The 17,523-nt window shown below is 54.0% G+C and overlaps 4 protein-coding genes across 4 annotated transcripts; 3 read left to right on the forward strand and 1 right to left on the reverse strand.

Annotated features, from left to right (window-relative positions):
- Positions 1 to 3,417: 3,417 nt before the first annotated feature.
- On the forward strand, positions 3,418 to 3,791 carry ColSpa_02158 (uncharacterized protein; the record flags this gene model as incomplete). Its single annotated transcript, XM_049268370.1, has 2 exons — positions 3,418 to 3,694; positions 3,775 to 3,791. The coding sequence occupies 2 exons, from the start codon at positions 3,418 to 3,420 to the stop codon at positions 3,789 to 3,791; spliced, it is 294 nt and encodes a 97-aa protein (XP_049124327.1).
- A 3,515-nt stretch (positions 3,792 to 7,306) lies between these two features.
- Positions 7,307 to 8,527, forward strand: ColSpa_02159 (uncharacterized protein; the record flags this gene model as incomplete). Its single annotated transcript, XM_049268371.1, has 1 exon — positions 7,307 to 8,527. The coding sequence occupies one exon, from the start codon at positions 7,307 to 7,309 to the stop codon at positions 8,525 to 8,527; it is 1,221 nt and encodes a 406-aa protein (XP_049124328.1).
- A 146-nt stretch (positions 8,528 to 8,673) lies between these two features.
- ColSpa_02160 (vacuolar import and degradation protein 27) lies at positions 8,674 to 10,469 on the reverse strand (the record flags this gene model as incomplete). Its single annotated transcript, XM_049268372.1, has 2 exons — positions 8,674 to 8,970; positions 9,015 to 10,469. 2 exons carry the CDS (start codon positions 10,467 to 10,469, stop codon positions 8,674 to 8,676), a joined length of 1,752 nt encoding a protein of 583 aa, XP_049124329.1.
- Positions 10,470 to 11,605: 1,136 nt separating this feature from the next.
- ColSpa_02161 (protein dopey) lies at positions 11,606 to 17,511 on the forward strand (the record flags this gene model as incomplete). Its single annotated transcript, XM_049268373.1, has 6 exons — positions 11,606 to 11,705; positions 11,762 to 11,913; positions 11,954 to 14,346; positions 14,444 to 14,640; positions 14,685 to 16,147; positions 16,195 to 17,511. The coding sequence occupies 6 exons, from the start codon at positions 11,606 to 11,608 to the stop codon at positions 17,509 to 17,511; spliced, it is 5,622 nt and encodes a 1,873-aa protein (XP_049124330.1).
- Between the last annotated feature and the right edge of the window lie 12 nt (positions 17,512 to 17,523).

A 17,523-nucleotide genomic window follows, 5' to 3' on the forward strand; every position in this document is an offset into this window, starting at 1 on the left:
CGCAACTGCGGTGTTGGAAGCTTGGGTGTAGGAAGGGAGGTGAGGGAGCACGCCAGAGTTGACCAGCTCGAAAGGCTAGCTGTCCTCTCAAATCTGGCAGATCTGGCTACAGTGGCGGGCGTTTGCTCGTGTGGGGGGGATAGATGGGGAACTTGGTGGTGGTGAGGTTGGGGATAATTGGTATGGGCTTACCTTTCTTTGACCTGAAGAATACACAGTGAAGAAAGAAAGAAAAAAAGTCACTCGTGGAGAAGGCGAGGCTGTCAAGTCGAACTTCAGACCGCGGTGGATGGGAGAGGATTTGGTCTTAAGTAGTGGGTGCAAGAGGTTCTGGAGAAAGATTTCGGATTTCTAAAGGGCAATTGAGAACAGGTGTCCCTTTTTCCAGGAACCGCCCGTCAGCTCATGCATTCACTAAGGCGGCTGCAGTGTCTATGGTGGATTAGTGGACTGGGGGACGCCCCTCTTTTGGGGGCTTGTACTCAGATGTCTCGACAAGTGCAACGCTTGCCACGGGGGTACATTAATAGACGACTCAGTACTTACCCCAATTCACCGGCGGGCCCGTGTCTCCCTCCATTGTGAGGGGCAAACTGGCTCTCACTCCCCTCCCTTTCAGGCTCTCCCCACCGTTTGGCCGCTAGTTGCACTAACTTACGATGAATTGATAATCAAGGTCGAGCCAGGCTGACCAGAGGCGGTTTGTTGGAAGTGAAGCTGAGCCGCCTTTGTTCAAGGCAAAGGTAAGCTCGAAGTATTAATCAGCTCTCATCCTCCTCCTACCTGGAGTAGCTTGAGGCAACTCTAATGCGTCCTTCACCTTCTGCCTCTTTCTAGCCAGGCCAGCGACGCAGGCATAAACGCTCGAACCCAATGCCATTGACAGCCCCTTTCTGCGCATTCCGCTCGGCGTCTGGGCGGTCTGAGACAGAGATTCGTTGATTGACACAATGGGAATGGGAACGGGAATGGGAATCAACATGGCACAGGCGCGGCGAGGCACGGGTTCCCCTCAAACCATCCATCCCAAGTTCTCCCAGTCCAGCCCGGACCAACTCAGTGCGCGCCAGGCTTGGGTTGGTTTGTATACCTCGGAATGCGCGTGTGGCGGTGGTCTCATTTCTTTCCCTTTTGTGTCGCCTCTCTCGTGTCTTCCATACGTACTCCAGGTTACCGCTCGTCCGCACTTGTCAAGGCGGCCAACAATGGGATTCCATGACTGAGTATTTGCGGACGACAAGGGTTCCCAGGATTCCAGAGGACACATTTCCACGTTGTCAGCCAGTCGGCCCAGCTAGGAAGCTCTGCTCGTCTCGTTCCTGCCACCACAAGGTGTATCCTATCTTGCATGGTGCCTGTCCATGGGTCCCTTTTCTCCACCACCCGCCAAGCTGCCCTGCGGGCTCAAGGATCCATCGGCAATGCTACCGTTGGAGCTGATCACTAACCAGATCTGGCCACTCTCGGTAGCATCTTATTTGGCGCTTCGCTCGCAGGCCGATGCACGAGTGGAGGTGGCTCACTGGGAGCTTCAGCCACCCATCCTGATCTACTGGATACCGTGGTCAAACCTACCAGCCTCAATCCAAGGGTCCAACATACACTACAAGCTATGTACCTACCTCCCATCATCCACCCAGGCCGTCCTGGCACACCGCGAATGCAGACTTGTCGGTGGCCTTTTGCGATATGCTGCATCCTGACTTGTGGATTCTGGCCTTGCCGGAATCGCGGGAGCAGTCCGTTGTAGTTTCCTAATCTTGGTGAAGAAGGCTATCCGCAGATGGATCGATTCCACCCATCATGCAAGGTACTTGTCCTGTCCTGCCCTGCCCTGCCCCTGCCAGCCTGCCTGAATAAGAACACAACGGGAGGAGTATTGGGGCCCTGCTCTCGGCACCATCAAACCACATTTGGAAGTTTTGCCCCCAGGCCCCTTAAAGTCGCTCCGTGTACTCTGTACACTACTCTGCAGCTGCCTGGCAATGTGGACCCGTGTCCCGAACAACGCAGCGGTTGACACGCTCCGTGGCCACCCCAAACCCTCCATCTCGTCACTCCCTCCGACCCGAACAGTCCGCCGCATGTGGGGCGCAACTTAAGGAAGCTTTAAGCATCCGTCTCAAGTTTCGTGATATGTTAATAGCCGGACAAGACGCATATTGACTCTCAGACCTGCCCTGGACAAGTAAAGAGTTCCAATTTCCCCTATATTGGGTTGACGGATCTCCGTCGTGTCACTGAATCGTTCAACAAGGCTGAGCCACATATGTGAGGACACATCTTCCATTTCCGCGGGATTGTTCCAGCCTCCGAACAAGCCATGCACCGCAGCGTGGGAACAAACCGTAACCCCAACCTGACTCCACCGACGACTTCAACCCGAGTCAATATCTAAGAGCGCCTGTGAAATGACTACCCAACGAGACTGGAATGATAACTAATTCGTCATCGCTCTAACTGCCTGGAGATAAACACTTCCACTGGATGTTCGTTGTGAGATTTAGTCTAGCTGCAGCTACTGGAGCTGTCGAACTTGAGCTGGTGATAGCCTCGTAACGCCCCGCTGCCATGGAAGATCAAGACTGCGCAACAGGTTGACTTCTGAATCAGCGCCGTCCGGCTGCCACCGCCCATACTTCCTCCACTGGAGAACGTCGCAATGTTCAACAGAGCTAACAATGACGAAAAGGTCTGATAGTCGCGGAGTGCGGAAACAACGTCGTGTTGCCTCTGTGTGGGCATGCCGCCTTATTCATGCCAAGTGAATTGGAGCCTCAGCTGAGCAATAGCTGGTGCAACTTTCGACCAAGCTGCATTCATCGACTCGACAGGTTTCATCATAAGATTTTTGGCTGGGAAGGAGAAGTAGACGCCTGAAGGGCGCGCCTTCTCACAATGTTCTACTTCCCATGTCATGAGGCAGCCTCTTCTTGCCTTTGGGTAAGAGCTTTAGGGAAACCACCTGCGTTGGTCAGATCATTGTCCCTCCCCACTCCGATTCGTGTGCTGGATCGATATCAGCTGACATCTACTACTCCTCGAACCTCCTACCTTTGGCCATGTTCGTCTCAAGCAACATCCGCCACGCAAAGGGATGCCATGACAGCCTGTCGGCTACAACATAGCTTCATGTCGACTGTGTCTGGCGTATCTCGCATTGCTCGGTCTTGTTCTTCTGTTCTCCATTAGACATACTTCATATTACCATCGTGCCTTGCCCAACCCTCCGCTAACCCTCTGTTCCAAATGGAGAACGTTCGCGTCCAGCGTCGTTCTGTGAGTCATGGCTCACTTCACAGCAGCTACAAGTCTCATGCTCGACTGAATGTCGGGCATAGCTTACCGCGTCGAACCCCCCTGAGAAGCGTCAACGAAAACGCAAGTCTACTCCCATCGCCAGGTCCACTCGAAAGCATGCTCAAGACTACCACCGAGACGGGCGACATAGGCATCTTCAGCATTAAGCCGGTCGCCCCCGCAACTACGATCCATCACTACGCAAGGTCAAGATCCGGTCTCGATGCTGGCTCTATCTTTGGGGCGGATCCCCGCCAAAGTAATGGAACCATATCCAAAATTGAACGCAGACGGCGTGGCTCTGATCATGACACCAACTCAGAGATCATCTCCATGTACGGCTCCGAGGGCCCTCCATCCTCCCTTTCGGGTTCGCTGCCGCCCAGAAACAGCGGTATGTGCCAGCGCTCGTACTCCCTGACTACCTGTGGCTCTCGTCACCTGTCCAGCCATAAATCTTCTGGTACTCTGCAGAGTCAGTCGAGCGGTAGCATTCTGCAACGCCCACGCTCTCCGTTCCCCTACCCAACTCGACTGAAACGCCTTGGAGTGCGGCCATCTTCGCCTGCTCTCACAGAGAATGGACTGGTTGACTACAGTAGGATGGTCGAAATAGATCGAATCTCATATGTAAGTGCTATCCAAACAGTATCTTGATATCAGGAAAGCTCATGTGTCTTTGTAGAGGACTGTGCATGGCTCGTACAAGCCAACCTTTCCACAACCGCAGCAACTAGCTCCACCTCTTGTGTTATGCCCTGGCGTTAACCAGCCGATTTCGTCCTTGCCCTATCCCAGCTATCTTGTCTCGCCCACCGGATCGATTGTTCGGGACAGCGGTTACAACCACTGGGGCAATGGGCCCCTGAACAGAATACGCCGACCTTCCGCGGATCAAAGCGTAAGATCTTCAAGCCTGACCTCAGTCATTGAGATGTACTGCAGACCATCTTCAAACTCAGAACCGAATCTCCAACGCACACCCCGTCCGGCTGGGTCATTCTATTACGATTATACCGAGGGTTTCGAAAGCCCAGATCCTCCGACTGTTCTTCCGGAACCAACAGTAGTACCTCCCTTGGCCCCAATACCCCAGCGAGCCTCAAGCCTTGCCAAAGCTTTGGTGCTTCGAGATGAGAACAACGCCCATCTAGATGCAGTGGTGGACATATCCGTCAAGGACTCACACGACTCTTCTGGCGATGACGGTCGAGTTCCACCGTCAAATCCTATCAACGGTATCGAGACACTTCCTTCCCAGCGGACGAATTGCAAGACTGTTCCCCCAGCACTTGAGCCTTTCTCCTTTGAGGTTGATGGGACCTCGGCCTCTCGTTCCACCGAGTTTGGTGTCACTCCCGGGATGTTTGAGGCCTTCTTACCATGCGCTGACGCCGAGGAGATCCAGCCATCTCTCACAGCAAAAGATGCTCCAAGCCCCGCGGTTCTTCAGGAAGTTGAACCTGAAACTCCATCTGACAAATTACAGTCAAGTACCGAAAAGATGGTCTTGAAAGACAGAAAGCTAGCAACCACGACCGGAAACTCTCCTTCACATAACGTTGCAGACCAACAAATGGACAAAGGTTCTCAAAATCAGTCAGAGCTTCTGGAAAAGGCGATTCAAGATTATGATGGAGTGAAAACCCCTCAAGGTAACTTGGCCACCAGGGAGCATGCATCACAAAGAGTGTCGTCTCACGGCAGTCTCTCCGCGATGCTGCGGTCGAGTTTGCGCCACTCTATCGACCCTGGTCTTTCTGATCTGGCTGCTCTGGTCTCATCTTTTGAGCGTATCGCCATGTCGCCTTTCATGAGAGAGAATAAGGAATTTTCTGGGCCATCTAAAATCGCTGACGAGGCTAACTTGCAGAGTCCACAGCAGCCAAGGGTAAAGCCTGTGGTGACGGATACCGCCACTGACGATGCGACAGCTGTCAATGTTGGAACAAGCCCACTTGTTCAATCAAAGAAGCCTTTCTGCAAAGGCCACAGAAGATGTGAAGCACTTGCCCACATCAGCACGGCAAGCCTCCAGGTCCAAAGAGCTGCGTCGGCCAGCAGCGTCGGCTTGCCTTTTCACGCCCCTGAGTCTATCTGTGCAACGAGTGCGTTGAGGATGAGTAAAAGCATCCCGCAGCTGATGAAGGCATTGCCCACACTCCCTAAAGATGCGCGTCCACCAGCTCGAGAAACCCAGGAGGCATCCACGGATGGTTTGGAGTTCCCGGTCAAGTTTCCGGCTTTCAAGCTCGAAGTACTTGCAACTCCTCGATCGAGTCCTAGGATTACTGCACACTCCAATGTGGAAGATCATGAGTCTTTAAGAGCCAGCATAGAGCTGGAGGTGACCCCAGTCGGTAATACGCAACCCCCGATAGAAAGCACAGCAACGGTGCGGGCAACGAAGCAAGCAGAAGACATTAATTCAGCAGGTCAACCACACGAAGAGCTCATTCGGGAAAGTCAGGGCTACCACGAGGAGTCAAGTCCATCGAGGCGGAGGCTTCGCCTTAGAGCACCTCGTCCTCGGGCCAGAACAGAAATAACATACCCCCGAGAAGACCAGAACGGCACGGTGAGACGTCATCCTAGTGTCGAGCAAAGCATCGTCACAGAACTACCAACCCACCCGGCCGAGGACTTGCTCACTCCAGTACAGCGTGGGGGGCGTCGAAGCAACATAACCTATCAGCGGCGAGGCAGACAATTCGTATTGCTTATGCCCGATGGGCAAGGTGATGGGAAGAACCACCACTTAGCCCACCAATCACCTGTAGCAAGCGGTTTCAGAAAGGGATACCTCCACGAATGCGAAATTCCTTTAGCGCACCCTGTTGACGCGAACCTTCTGCGGCAAAGCACGTCGACGGGCGGGTTTGATCTGAGCGATTCGCGAAGCTTCAGCTCAGATTACACTTTTGTTCGCCCACGAATTCTCAGAAAGAAGCTGTCTAATGTGAAAATCCGCATCATCAAATCACGCTTGAACTTTCGAAATCACGTAAATAAGAACATTGAGCGGCGGCCCCGACAACACGGGACCATCGACCCGACCGACTCCGATGATACAGTTGTCCATGGTCAACAGTCTACCGTTCCGCGCAACCAGCCGAAACGAATGGGTACGAACATGAAGAGATGGATTCAGCGAGCCGTTCATGTCTGTGTCAAGGGTTGGTGGGGCGAGGGCAACTCCATTTCCTGAGTGTCGGGAAACCTTAATCGGTTCAATAGCCTTCACAGTTATTGGGTTGCTGTCTCTTGCTTGGCTTTCGAGAACACGGGTTTCTTGAAAAGGGGCTTATTGCTAGGCTTTTGGAGGAGTGGTAAGGTCAACATTGTGTACACCGAGTCTAGCTATGTTGTCCATGCAGGTGGGATGTAATGACTGGAGGGTGACTTGTTGAGTACGAAGGACAATGCACCACAAAGTGGCTTGTCGGTGACAGGACATATGATAGACCATGGAATCAATAGAACGCGATTCAAGCAAAGACTTTACGCGGTACCTGGGACACCAAACGCCAAAGAGAAGAGGCTTGCATTGTTTCCACCTTTGTGGATTTGTAGACGTCCCGTTTCGAAGTTACATGACGGCAGGGCTGCATGTCCGCGAAGGTTCTCCATATCCTAGCCGGACCAGTCCGTCATTAATACCACCTCTCCCATAAAGGCTTTGTGGCTCCCCTACAGCTTCGTCCTTGCCAAGATTTATCCTCTCGTTTTGGTGCTGGTTGCTGAGGTCACTGTGCACGCTGCCTGTCCCGACGTTCGTTACTCCATCAAACACCATTCGTTCAACCAACATTCGCTCCAGCTATTGGGAACTTTGTTCCAACATTTTTTCCAAAACACACACGACGGATTCGACCATTCGCTTGGGATCGATATACGTCTTTTCATTTCATCTTTTTTTTCATCTTTCCTCGGCAACTCGTTCTTGCTTTGGGTACCTCATCCTTCCGCCACATCGCAGCGTTCAACCCATCGTTCGTGATACGACATGATTGACGGGGTTGATTCATATGACATGAGGAACATCAAGTCTCCGCTGAAACGGCTCCCGTCCATCATCCGGCACCCGTCCTTTTTGGGAGATGCACTACCTCCCTTTGGAAAGGGCAAGCAGAAAGGCCCGGACGGTGGGGGCGAGTCAACAACGGCGGACAGAGTTGGCGAGGACCCGAAGGTGCGGAAGGACAGCGTCATGACGGGAATCGGCGGGTCCATGTCGGGGTCCTCGTCGGTGTCGGTGTCGTCGGTTTCGTCGTGCAAGAGGCCCGCGGTGACGGTCAAGAAGCGGGTCCTCGGCGTTGATGAAAAGGGGGAGAGCAGCCGCTCGGAGCAGGAGGCTCTCGGCCCCATCAGCGACGACAGATTCAAAGAAAAAGGCAAGGGCAAAGGTAAAGACAGCGTCGGTGACGACTTGAGAGAGGCCTGTTCGCCACGACCTGTGCCGCGAGAACCGAATGTGGTCGCACCAAAGACTGCGCTGCAGCTCGCACCGAAACCGAGCACCGTGGCGCCTCGGCGCAGTCGCTTCGTCGAGGACCTGGAGGATGTGTGGACCGAGGCGGCGGGCTGGACGCCCGCGGAGGTGTGTCAACGGATCTGCCTGCCTGGCCCGACAAGGCCAGCTGCTAAAGACGATCTGATCAAGCTGTATTTCCCGCCCGTCGTCGCGCAGAAAAAGAAGCCGCAGGCGATTCTCGATGATAGTGCGCCCGCATCCGTAACGCCGTCTTCAGGGTGGTGCCACCACGACGGCGGCTGTCTGCAAAAGAAGGGGCGGCGCAGGAGAAACCTTACCCGGGCTGTTATGAGGCTGGCAAAGAAGCCGACCCGGTGGAACAAAGAGGACAAGGGGAAGAAAAGGGCCGCGTGCGAAATCTGCGGCGACGACACGAGACTGGACCTGCGAGACTGGAAGAGGCGCGAGGATGCTCAGGAGCCTGAGGGCGACGCGAGCGTCGCCGCCGAGTTGACTGCGATGTTGAGTCGTTTGTACGATAGGGACGAGGCGGAGAGCAGTTGGCGATGTAGCGTCTGCGGCCAGGAGGCCGGCGAGGATTTGACGTGGGAAAGGGATGAGGACGCTCGGGAGGAAAAGAATGGCGAGACCACACTCGGCTCGAAGGACATTGAGACGGACTCGAGCTTGGAAGCTGCGGTTAGTCTCACAGAGATACCGGAGGCGTGGTGGACAAGACGGTTTCGATTGTGATGTTTGTTTGTATTGATACCCAAGCTCTACAGGGAGGGCTCCTAGGCGGTGTCGCTGAAGGGTAGCCCCCCTGCTTTCTAATAGCTAATTTATCCAGGGACGGGAGGATGTTCCCGGAATTGAAAACCGGGTTTGTCCGTTTCCATTCAGAAGACGCCTCCGCCGATAATGAAGATTCGTTCCTCCTCGCGCCGGGCCCATTGTATGACCTTATTGGCCCCTTGGGTGAGTACGGCACGGCTCACGTTAGGGCCAGCAACACAGTAGAACTCAAAAATTGGAGTGATCCAGGCCAGAGAGGTTGCGTCTTCGGAGACGGAGTGCAGAACGCGCATATGCGAGTGTTTCGCGTGGACGGCGGCGTGGAGTTGGTGGTAGAGGCCCATGAGGCGGCGGCGGGCAATAAGGGAGGAGAAGACGGGGTCAAGAGCGGACATGCTGAACTGGACGTTGGCACGGGATTTGTATAGAAAGTGGGATATTTGACCCCCGGGGCGATATCCATCGTCCTAGGTCGGCCAGCGCGTGCGGCGGTCTGAATGAGTGCGAGATGACCAGACTTTGCCAGAGAAGCGGCAACAGCGTCTCGCATTTGTTTGAGCTCGAAGAAGGACTCCTTATCTGGGCTGATGAGGATGATCGCTAGCTCTTCGTCGGCGTTTGCTGGCGGATCCTGTCCCGTGGCCTGCTCGCCGTCAACCCCGTCGAAAAAGCTGACATACATGTACAGGTAGCCGCGGTTGTTGAACGCAGGTAGGCATAACGGGATCCAGTTCTCGCCGCCACCGGCTTTGATGCCGCCTGACTCGAACAACATGTTGAAGATGAGTTGTAGGTCGCTAGGGTGAAGGGAATGTCGGCGTGGGCGGATGACGCTGACCAGCTTGCCGCCAGCTACTATGAGACCGTAGAGGAGCTTTTCTGTCCGCTGCTTGAGAAAGGCGTTGTTGATGGCATGCCTCTGGGACTTGCGCAGTTTGAGGCATTCCAGAGCCCCGAGGAGTGCCGATGGGGATCCCTTTGTGAAGTTGTCGGCGAGAGACGAAATAAGAGGCTCAGTGCCCTCCAGCGGTTTCCGAAGGTCGCTAGATGGGCGGTGGACGAAGATGTTTTTCAGAGTCGGTAGTGTGAGTGTCGACAAGATCTGCATATACAAAGCTTCAAGCTGCGCCCTGAGCTGGGAGTCGCTCTCTCCCAGCCGGCTAATGGCTACAAAGTATAGAGGCCCTTGTGTAGCGATAACGAATCTCGTGTTTCCTGCGGTGAAGCCCGAAAGTGGGTTCTTAGCACCCTCGTAGAAGGATATAAGGGTCTGGATGACGCCCATGTACGAGTTGATCAGCCCGAGATCCCCATGCCGACTGTAAATAGGCTTGCCAGCCGATGACAGGATCATGTAATGCTTCAGCTTTGCTTTCCACATGGCGACTCGGTCCTCATCCTTGACGCTTTCGTCGGACTCGTCGGGCAGGTCGTCGAACTCGTGCGCGAAGCCGGCTAGACTGCGAGTTGTATCGTCCATCCTCAGAGTTTCGAACGGTGGTACCGTTGCCGATTGTGACCTGAGCAGGTTCCACGCGGGGCTTCTCTTGTTGAACTCTCCCATCAACAGGCTGGCAATGTCATTGGGCGGCCGCAGGGTCGGCGAAAAGCTCGCGATGCTCATGGAGTCTTCTCCCTCCGCCAATGTCCTTGTCGGCGTCGCCTGGCCGCTTCTCGAGGATTGGACGGGTGTGGATACGGCTCTGTTGCCCGGCGTCGAGAAAGTGCCGCGGGAGCCATCAGGAAAGGATAAAGTTTGGATGTCGAGAGGCGTGACTGCAGTGGTGGCAGCGGCCATGGCCATTCTCGCATCTATCGATGCACTCGATTCGATAGAGGGTCGTGGAGGCAGAGGCGGAGGCTGCTCTTCGCCTGGACTGTTGTCGTGGTCCTCGCCCATGATTGCGATAGAGACCGCGGGAGCATCTCAGCTAGGTGGTCGCAGGTAGGAGTCGCGTAGCGGTGAGGCGTACTTGGAAGTTCTAGATTTTACGTTTGGCTTGGGCATCGACAACCCGAGTTCACGGTGCCATGGCAGGCATTCGGGGCCTGACCCAGAATGTACGGGGTTGAAAGACAAGAGAAGGGAGGTCAAGAGCCAGAGAGGAGGGATGGGGAAGGAGATGATCGTCCCAAGTAGCCGGCCTGCTGATGATGCACAGGAGGGGCGCCGAGATTTAGTGGTGCGGCAGCCCTCATTAGTGGGAACGGTCCGCTAATCGAAGCCGGCTTAGGTCCACCCTTGGCCCGACCGGAGCTGGTCCAAATGCTCCGGGGCAGGGAACCAGTAACATGGGGATTTTGACAATCCCATAGCCGAGAGAGAAACTCCCTTATCGGAGGAGGCTTTTCCAAATAGTCGCAGCTTACCTCAGCAAACTTGTCGATTTATCTGGCTTGCAAAGGGCTGAAGAATCGTGCGAGAAGGGCAGAAACAAGCCTAGTTGGGGTTGTCGAGAGCCTCGAAAACAGCACCCAACTCAGACTGTTTTTGAGCATGCAGGTTGATTGCAAACTAACTTGCAAGCAAGATATGCTGATTAGCACTCATATTCGGTAATTTTCAATATGTCATCTTGATTTGCAGTGCCTAAGGTGGGGTTTTCCCAACAGCTCTTCCCCAGCTGTGGTGCAGAAACAGAGGACATGTGAGGAGATATCCACAATTTCCAGGTACCGTGTAAATCGACGCCTGATGACGTTGCTGCTTTATCCTATCGCGGTTGCTGATTTAGAGAGGGATGTATGTGCCAGCCTCGTCAGGCGGGAACGGTTGCTAATCTAGTTTAGCCAATGGGAAGCTTGGAAGCTTCCAGGGTGCCCCCACTGTACACCTGTCGTCTTGAAGGAGACATGGTAGCCTTTCGAGCTCATCTAAACCCTGTACACGACGCTCGATGCGAAGAGAGTGTACCTTATGCCAGCGACCTAATCACCGAGGGCCACGCAGCGATGAGCCCGCGATACCTTCGTTACGACCACACAAGAACAGTCTGATGTTCTCACTCGTTCGATCAACACCCATTCTCTGCAATCATGGCCCTTGAGCCGGGCTCTGGCCGACGGTCTGTCTCCCCCGAGAGCTCAGGCCGCGAGTCTCCTCTCCCGCGCCAATGGAGGAACCAACTCGGCGCCGGTAAGCCTTCCTGTCGAGTGTATACCAAATCGCCAGATAGTAACATAGGAGAGCAGAAGAGGCGCCGATCAAGGACAAGCACTACCGTAAATACGCATCCGGCATCGAGCGAGCCCTATCACTATTCGAGACGGCCTTGCAAGAATGGGCAGACTACATCTCCTTTTTGAACCGCCTCCTAAAGGTTGGCTACCCTCCCTCGTATCCCGTACGGCCCAACAAGAAGGGGGACTGACCATAGTCACAAGGCACTTCAAGCCCGACACCCCTCTACCACGACTATCCCTTCGAAAGCCATCGTCGCAAAGCGCCTGTCACAATGTCTCAACCCCTCCCTGCCATCGGGTGTGCACCAAAAGGCACTAGAAGTCTACAGCTACATATTCGCGACGATAGGCACCGATGGCCTTTCCAAAGACCTACCCTTATACCTTCCGGGGCTAGCCTCCACCCTTTCGTTTGCTTCTCTTTCCGTCCGATCCCCTTTCCTCGATCTTCTCGAACGCCACTTCCTCGATTTGGATCCCCGATCGCTCCGACCGGCCATGAAGTCTGTTGTCCTGGCTCTCTTGCCCGGTCTTGAGGACGAAACGAGCGAAGACTTTGATCGAACATTGCGGTTGATGGACAGTTTCAAGGCCGCGATTCGCCCCGCGGAAAGCGAAGAACTCGACGGCCTGCATTCAGCCGGAGACGACTTTTTCTGGCAATGCTTCTTCTTGGCATCTATCACGGGATCAAGCCGCAGGGCCGGAGCTTTGGCCTACCTTGTGAGAAACCTACCCAAGTTGGGCGGCGAACCGGTCGCCCAAGGGAAATCTATCAAGAATGGTGTCCAGGAAGACGCGCAATCTGCACAGCTCGCAAAGATGGTCACCTCACCTGAACCCGGACTGCTTCTGCGCTCGTTTGCTGCCGGCCTTGCAGACGAGCAGCTGCTGATTCAACGCGGCTTCCTAGACCTCTTGGTCACACATCTTCCTTTGCACTCGAAGGTCCTGCAAACAAACGTCAAGCCAGGCGATTTGGAACTCCTTCTCCGTGCGGCAGTGGGTGTCGTGATTAGGAGGGATATGAGTCTCAACAGAAGGCTTTGGGCATGGTTTCTTGGGCCTGACCCCGCGCCGGGAGAAAGCGAAAGTGGCATCGAGTCGCCGTCTTCGACAGACCACCAGCAATCATATTTTGCATCCAAAACCAGCTACTTTGAGGACCATGGGCTTCAACCTCTGACCCGGGCCCTTTTGGGCATGATCAATGCTGATCGCGGATCGAGCCCCGGAGAGAGAGCGAGACCGTACAGAATTTGCTTGTCGTTGATGGACCGATGGGAGATTGGTGGACTTGTTGTCCCCGAGGTATTCCTCCCAATTGTCAATAGTGTCCGGCAGTACAAGGACCAAGCGCCCAGCAAGGCCGACTTCAACGAGGTATTCCGCAGCGCAAGTGTGTTCTTCGATGGCGTTGAGAGTGGTCTGATCTACGGCGAGATCGTCAGTCTGCTAGCGCAAGCTATAGGGCCAGGAACCTTGTCGGATAAGGAGCGTCTCGACAAGCTCGACTTGGTCAACTTCATTTTGGCGAATTTTAACGTTCGCGAGGAAGAGATGATCACGATCCATGCACCACTTGCTGCCCTTTCCATTCTCTGCATGCTCGAGGAAACGAGAGAGAAGCAGCAAACGGGCTCTCCTCGGAAGGGCTTACAAAAGACCGCCGAGGAAGCATTGCGCATCTCCCTGATCATCCTGGATCTCATTCCGGATCGAGCGTTTCCCTCATCCACAGCCAGTAAAGCCAAGAGAACAATGGAGGCCGGTGTCTTGGTGTCGTTGCCTGCAGTTGAACTCTTGAAGCGAATCAAGGCATTCTACGTCGATGAACAGGGTAATCTTGATGCAGTTCATGTTCCCCTTTCTCCCATCGAGGTTGGCGAGCTTCTGTTGCAAAAGACAGGCCAGCTCGTCTGCGAAGGATTGATGAACCCCGAGTCAGGGACAGACTTGGGGTCCAAAGGAAGGATCCTGACCACTCTGCTACTCAAAGTGCCGACTACTTACCACCTGGATACGGCGTACCTTTTGACCTGTCTTCACGAGCGCTTGCGGCACTCTGACAGGTTGTCGTTTACCTCTTTCAACTCCATCCTCTATCTCTCTGCTCACCTCTACTCTGCAGAGAGGATAGAATTGCCGGACCTCACTGAACTTGTCAGTCCGCTTGTTCTTCAGGCCTGGGAGTTCTTATCGGCTTCGGAGCCGAAGTACCACGTCGAAACGGTTAGATCGTTATGGCAGCTCCAGACTGCCCTTACCTCGCAGAATCGTGATATAGAGGCTGCGCTCGCCAGCCTAATTATCGAGAATGATGTCCAGGGATCATTCGCGTCGCGCCCAGCTGACGTTGGTCGCCGCTTCAGCGTGTTGTGGTCCCATACCCTACAAGATTCTAACGCCGAAAGACGAGGCTCTAAAACGCCTATGATTGAGAAACCCCCTCAAATTCGACTGGCTGGTTCAGAAAACTACGAAGTCATGTTGACGCGGCCTCTCTTTCTCATGCTAGATGCTCTCTTGGATGAGCGGACCCAGTTGTTCATGACTGTTAAGGCGTGGCTGAACAGCTTGGTAGGCATCGACAAGTAAGTCATGTTGGGTTCTACAATGATTCAAGGCGCTGACCAGAACCAGGTTGTTCCTCCTCTTCGTGCGAAAGTTTTCTGCCTTGAAGTTTCTTAGATCTACTCGTGTTATTGGCTCAGCCGCCGCTTCAGCCAGTTCAACCACATTCACGGCCGATGATGACCTAGACCTCTGCCTCTACTACCTTAGAACGTTGTCCAACGTTTTCCGTTGGGCCCCGGATGCAATATGGGCTGTTTTGGCATCGACAAGTCTTACAGTCGATAGCGAGCATGCGGAGATCGCACAGATGAGTACGTGCCAATGCCACTGTAACAAACCTGGTACTAACCAACAGAAGCCGGCCACGAAGGCGATATCACCATGCAAGAGGTATTCGTCCATGTCTGTTTAAGGTGCATTGCCGGAAACAACGAGCCTGCAGATGAGCATATCCGCGTTCGGGCCACACAACTCCATCGCTATGCCCTCACCGTTATGCACCAGATCCTCCTGAACCCTTACGCCGAGCCCCTTGCTAGTTTGCATCTTGAGAACGTCCTGATCGAGCGTCTTCTTCAATCTCTCAGCGGTCCTGATCCTTACGTTCAGGTTCTACTTTTGGACGTCGTATTCGATGCATTGAAACTTCGAGACATGATCATCTCAGACGCTCCTGCTTCTCCATCATCAGAGAAGAGGAAGATGAGCCTTGACCCCACCAAGAGCCTCAGAGTGTCGACGCAATTGGAGACGAAACCGACAGCTCCGCCGGCCAACCTACTCAAGTGTCTCCAGGCCGGATTAAGTTCACCTAGCAGTCGTAGTGTTCTCGACAGTTGGGTCAGTTTCTTGACAGAGTGCTTGCCCTTCTACTCGGATACCATATTCCAAGTCCTTATCCCTCTGGTGGAAACACTTTGTCGACAGGTTTCCAATACCTTTACCGACTTGCAGTCCATTTTCAGAGAAAGCGGCAGTTCTAGGAAGGATGACTGGAACGCGCCAGAGTCAACACTGATCTCTCTGCTCAACGCTTTGGAGCAAGTTTTGGCCCGGGCACACGAGCGACTCCTGGTTGAAGAGGCCAGAACGCAAGTTGTCAAGGGCCCCGATCAACATCCAGGGTTCTTCGGGAACATGGTGTCAGGTGTCTTCAACTCAGACGCGCCACAGACCCGTAGTGCCACTGCAAACGACAGACTCACCGTACACCTTGCATTCGCAGATGCAGTTCGTATTTGCTTTACTATCTGGTCATGGGGCCAAGGCAGCGACGCGAATGCTCAAGACATGACTTCCGTTTCCTCTTTCAACTACACATCACTTCGTATGAGAAACAGGGCTAGACGACTACTGGAGCATCTCTTCGCTGCTGAGACTTTGGAGTGTCTCGAAACGGTCATTGACATCTGGCGAAGCTCTATCAACATTACTACGCCGGCGCCTCAGTCTGAAGTGTTTAACCTGCTCCCGGCTTTAGACGGCTCTCGGCCCAAGCACACCATTCCTGCCATATTCAACGCCATCTACAGCAGGACAAACCCTGGGGCGTTGGACGCTTCAAGGAAGTCGACTTTGACGACATCTCTTCAAGATATCGACCTTGTCACGTTCTTGGTTGAGTATGCTCGCTCGCTTGAAGACGACGCGATGGACGAGATATGGCTTGATTGCATGGCATTCTTGCGTGACCTGCTCACAAACCCTTTCCCGCACCGACAGACATTGCCAAGTCTGCTAGAATTCGCTGCTATCCTCGGAGAAAAGGTGGACAACACCAATTTCGGCGAGCAGCGAAAGATGAGGCGAGAGCTTGGAGTAAGTATAATCAACGCTGTCTGTAATGCTTTACTAACTGGGAGCAGGACCTCTTCCTCCGGCTTCTCACCGCAATCTTCACCACCAAGCCCATGACATATGCGGATGCACCGTCTTACGAAAAGTCAGAGAAGAATCGGGATGGCATCCGCCGCACCACCACGATATCTTTGACTACCGTTCTTGATAGAGCCGAGGATGTAGTTGCTATCTTGGCCTCGATTGTTCCAAACCTTCCCAAGATCTTGGTCGAAACGGACCGTGTGTTGTCTGCCGCGGGCACTATATCGACAAACGTCATCAGCCCGGCATTTAGAGCCAAAGCGTTCCCTGATACCGTGTCCAAGAACACTCTTGTGCTCCTTCAGGAACTCTCCAGGTTACCCAACAACCAGAAAACCTGGAAGAAGGATGTTGGAGATGCTTTCAACGACGCTAGGTTCTTCAGCTCAAGCATCGACTTGGTGCGAAGCGACTGGTTGCCGTTACTTAGACAGTGGACTGTCAGCGACAAGGAACGCATGCCTGAGCTGCTGAGCCGCATGACACCACCCACAACTGCCGGTATTGTGTTCGGTGTCGGTGCCACTTCTGCTCGTCTAGAAGCAGACCGAAGGACGCAGCTTAACCTCCGTCGCACTGCCACGCTCATCCTCGCCTCGAGTGAAGATGCTTTTGTTGGAGAACTGCCGACCATCTTGGACAAGGTTGTAGAGCTACTCGGGGCCACGGCAACTTCTTCGCCATCTTCCACCACGCGGGCAGAAATCTACATGCTCGTCCGCGCACTGGTACTCAAGACGAGTGCTATTCATCTGGCCATGATGTGGCCGGTCATCAATGCCGAGCTCCATGCAGCCATCTCATCGGTCGTGGCTGCTGATCACAGCTCCGCATCCGACACCTACAACAATATCTCCATTCTTCAGGCCTGTAAGTTACTGGACTTGCTTATCTGTGTTGCGCCAGACGACTTCCAGCTCCACGAGTGGCTCTTTGTCACAGACACTATCGAAGCCGTCTATCGATCCACAAACTACCAGCCCGTCGCTTTGGTTGACGAACTTGCGGAGGAGCTTGGCACCATGGGTGTCAGCTCGTCATTAGGGAGCATCTCAGCGGCTCACTTGGCCATGAGTAGCTCGCACAGACGGCCGTTGCTCGGGGCGGGAGGCATCAACGACGAAGTCAGCATCGAAAGGAAAGACGAGCTGGTGGGCAAGATCCTGCGTCCGTTTTTCGGGCAGCTTAGCATCTTCGCTTTCGAGTCGACGTACGCGATGGCACCACTGGACCGGGAGTTTTGCATTCATGGGCTACTGAAGGATTTGTTCGACGAACGTAGCGTGGTTAAGGCGTTGTAAAAGTAGGTAATC

This window comes from Colletotrichum spaethianum (assembly GCF_022836535.1).
Source record: "Colletotrichum spaethianum MAFF 239500 DNA, contig04, whole genome shotgun sequence".
NCBI lineage: Eukaryota > Fungi > Ascomycota > Sordariomycetes > Glomerellales > Glomerellaceae > Colletotrichum > Colletotrichum spaethianum.